The sequence below is a fragment of the Anarrhichthys ocellatus genome, unplaced genomic scaffold (genome assembly GCF_004355925.1).
Source record: "Anarrhichthys ocellatus isolate YVR2014 unplaced genomic scaffold, GSC_Weel_1.0 scaffold44, whole genome shotgun sequence".
In the NCBI taxonomy this organism is placed as follows: domain Eukaryota; kingdom Metazoa; phylum Chordata; class Actinopteri; order Perciformes; family Anarhichadidae; genus Anarrhichthys; species Anarrhichthys ocellatus.
Window position 1 is genome coordinate 3,257,881 of NW_022280074.1, and position 4,219 is coordinate 3,262,099.

At 42.0% G+C, this 4,219-nt stretch overlaps 1 protein-coding gene across 1 annotated transcript in view; it reads left to right on the forward strand.

The window, feature by feature from the left end:
* Positions 1 to 4,219, forward strand: part of ctnnbl1 (catenin, beta like 1) — a 45,981-nt gene that overhangs the window by 35,322 nt on the left and 6,440 nt on the right. The window contains exons 14-15 of the mRNA XM_031868752.1: positions 1,789 to 1,926; positions 2,405 to 2,477. Coding sequence (XP_031724612.1) covers positions 1,789 to 1,926; positions 2,405 to 2,477 — 211 coding nt within the window. The remainder of the gene's footprint in view (positions 1 to 1,788; positions 1,927 to 2,404; positions 2,478 to 4,219) is intronic.

The window sequence follows — 4,219 nt, forward strand, 5'->3', positions numbered from 1 at the left end:
ATATATATATATATATTACATTTAATTGAATTGTCAATGTTTAGTTTGGGTTTGACAAGTTTGCATTCACACTCCTACCACTTAGTACCACAGAGTAGCAGATGCTGGCTCTTTTAACAAATAAACACAGGGGTGCATGTTGTTTTTCACTCGTGTATTGTGTCCTACCATTAAGGCCTACTTCCTGTGCTTTGCATCTTAGCTGAAGTTGACTTGTGATATTTCTGTAACTTTGCCTTTATTGACTCTGAATAATGAGGAGAGTTGTCCTGGAAACTGAGATCATCTTTTCTTTTCCTGCAGTAAAGAGAGGAAACGCGTAGCTTTGTTTGGTGCATCTTTAGTGCGTGCTAGTTGACAGCAACAACGCCAAACTTTGGGACTGTTTCACAATGCAATGTCTCTCCTCGCTTTGTAATATTACAGAATTGTTGGGCCAGTGTTTCTACCCGGAGGACACGGAGGAGAATGCTCTACATATTAAAGAATGTTGTTTAATTATCTACATTGCTTTGCATCTTTAATAAGCTACAGTTGACGTTGAACGGTAGGACTTTGTTCCTGAAGTTGTGTCTGCTTGTCGTCTCTTCTCCCAGGATGGAATCAGTAAAGCAGGATGGCGTCCTGGCTTTCAGGACGCAGCGGCACTACAGTACGAGTGGTGTCGTACTGTCGCGCTCGGGAGTTGTCCTTTCGATTGAGTCGTGTTAATGAGCTGAACTTCACAGCTATAATTGGGTTTTACGGTGTAATTGATCTTTAAGGACAAAGCCTTTTGAAAGCTTTAATTTTCTCTGAGATTAAATCATTGGGATGTAAATGTCATGTGTGGTACCCTTTAGCTCGATGCTGAGAGCTATTTGTTTTCATTAGGAACGGTTTGAAAAGTTGCCCTTTTTCTTGATTTACTGTGTCACATACTGAAGTATCTATTAGTTTTTGTGTTTTTTTTTGGGCTATCCTTTCTTACACTGCAACAGACATAGAGATACGTTAGTGCATGAACACGGTACATCTTCAGTATGTATGCTAAATGTGTCAGTGAGGTTTCTTTCTTTAAACTAAACTGACTAGTTGAATTCTATTGGGGAAAAAAATAAGATTTTAAGAGTGCGCCAAGATATGGACGTCATCAGTGCTAAAAACATTGTTTCCCCCCCATTTTCCATTTATAATGGAATGAACCAATCGCAGTTTACCACTATGGCTGATGGCTACTGCAGCACATTAATGCTACATTACTGTGTCTTTTTGGTTAACATGCTTTGTTTTCCTAACTGCAATAGTTTAAGTCTCATGTATGGCCTTCACTGTAAAAGTAAAAGGTAAGGTGTGTGTGACAGCAACACATTCAACACGCTGTCTTTGTGTTTCTGAACCACTCCTATGGCTCACACTCCAGACTCCCCTCTCCCCTTCAGGTCTGCTTCTTAATCTCTAATGATGATTAATGTGGGCTGTGTGCTTATTGGCAGCACTGTGTTATCGGCATTCTGACAGGGTTGTTAAGATGGATGCAGGAGTGCGTATGCGTGTCTGAGCGTGGGAGCCCCCCCCCCAACCACACACTTTTTGCAGCTTAGCCTCGAAATCAATTGATTTGTGTGTGGTCGATGGAGAAAATGGATTTGTGGGAAAAAAGCTGAAAAACACCTAAATTAAACGTAGTGTCGGGTTTTCTGTGTTCGTTGAATCTGTTAAGGGTGCAGAGAACAATAGAAAGCAAATGTGATTTATTCACCTTGTCATGCATGAAAATGAGCGCGTTTTACTTTTGCGTGTGTGCAGGAGATGGTTCGTCGGGGGGAGATCCTAGATGAAGGCATAGAGGATGAGTTCTACCTTCGCCGCCTGGACGCCGGACTGTTCGTCCTTCAGTTGATCTGCTATATTATGGTGGAGATCAGCAACTCTGGGATATCACAGGTACACACACGCACACAGATTACTTATTGTGAAGACATCTGATCGAACAAGCTATAAAAGTAGGCAGGAGTTGGATGTTGTTGTGTTTTGTGAGCGCTGGGTTTCACTGGGCTCCACTTTAATGAACACCACGACACTTTGTGCTGCTGATTCAAAAGCTGCAGCAAATCCCAACTCACTCCATTCGTTTCAGGGAATAATCATGAGCTAGTGCAACCTTGTTAAATTCCTTGGTAGTAAACCGTTCAGGTGTTTGAGAACAGGCGTTTCAGACATCATAGCCCCGCATAGCTTGTAAACGTCGATACCTTTTTAATAAGCCCACATAACGTTACTATCCACTGTCAATACTTACTACAATAGGACCCATCATGTTTGTATTTCAATTTGAAATGACATAATTACAATGTTGACCAAATAATTACACAAACACTAAAGATACTTTTAATTTTACAATATGTTCCTTCTCTGAATTTAGCTGCAGCAAAGGGTCCATCAAATTCTGAACCTAAGAGGAGGCTCTGTCAAAGTAGTGCGACACATCATGAGAGGTAAGTCACTTTCTTTTCTTAAATATCGCCATTTCTCAAAGGAAATACTCTCATAACAGCAATAGGACAGTACAAACTACCATTACCTGTACTATCATGGTTCTCTTGGTGAATGAATCGATTCGTGGCGTGGTCGTTCGGAGCCGCCCATGCTTGGCTCATTGACTTTAGGTAAGCGAAGAAGCGTTTGGTTTTAACGTCAGCATCCAGCAGCAAAAGTGAACTGCAGTGAATGAGCCGCGGTCTGCTCGCTGCGGACGACAGGCTCGACTACGTCTGCAGAGCCCTGAAGCCCCGCCCCCACTACACTGTTAGCTTGTCTATTTAAAGTTTATTCATATTTACATTATAATAGTGTCGCACATCAAAATTGCACCAACACTGCACTACCTTGGGTCCCCAGCAATACGGCTGCAAAGTGTGGAGAAAATCGTATGAACTGTTGTCGAGGTATGCGAAGGACACGCAGACAATTGTTGCTCTAGGTGTCTCAATCTAACAGGAAACACTCTTTTCACTCACTGGTGGATGAACTTAGATCAATTCTATGTTGCTCTTCTTTGTTCTCGCTCATCGGCTGTCAAGGCAGGACGTTTATAGTGCGGAATTATCCTCCTCCTGGTATAACTGCTGGTATTCACGTGACATGTATGGTGAACAATTGAATGGGATTTCTCACTAAAATATGGTCAAATCTACTTCTAGAACGTGGTCATTTAGAAATGAAGGCAAGTGGCATGATGATTTTGGTGTGTGTTTGACTCCACACAGAATCATGTGGTTGTGTAGATCTGGCCTTGGCCCAAAAACACAAATCCCTCACCCCTGGGTGAAACAGGATAATATAAGAAAGATCCTGTGTGTTTCGTCAGGGCAACAATACACATAATACCTCCAGTAGCTGCTCCAAAAACAATTCATATTACTTTCAGAGAAGCATTTCTATTGACAAATGTTTTATTTATTTATTTATTTTAATCCTGTTTCCGAGTGCCTCTCGCCCTGGCAAGGAAGCAACATCTCAGGGCGAAATGTTGCTCTAATCACTGCTCTGCTGCTGTGGTTGTTGTTCGATGGTAAGCCCACGCTGTTCGCCTGCCAAAGTGGTTGTGTTAGAATGTAATGTAATGAAATGCGATGAATAATGTCACTCTTCCTTATTCTTTTAAACAAATTTTCAAGTCAGTATTTCCTGCATATGTATCCATTGCATCCCTCTTTGCATGTATACATTTGTACATTGACACTAGTAAACAGTCCTGCCTACTGGAGCAGAGGACAGAGGATATAGATGATGATGTGACACTCCTAAAGGTCGTAAAATATAAAAAGCATGTGGAAAACAAATTTCATTTAATGTATTATGGCAGCAATAAATAAACACAGTCAAATTCAGCATCTGCAATATCCAGGTAGAAGCATTTCTTGTTTTCTTCACATTCCCTGTGTACAGATGGGAAAACAGGATGCATAAATGCATCCCGCTGTGCCGACATGCATCGTAATCTAATCACATTGTCACGTTGTCACCGTGAGAGGAGACTGTCTCTCTGTCATTCATTCTTTATTTGTCCCCCGTCCCAAATATGTCCTGTCCCGCCGCATTTGGTTTTCCGTCTGGTTTTCGAAGACCCTAGCAGGTGTGTTCTTTTCTTCCCCGGCGCGACATCCATCCATCCTTCCTGTATCGTTGTCGGATAAAGCCCGAGGATGAGGCTCCGTTCACACACACACACACACAC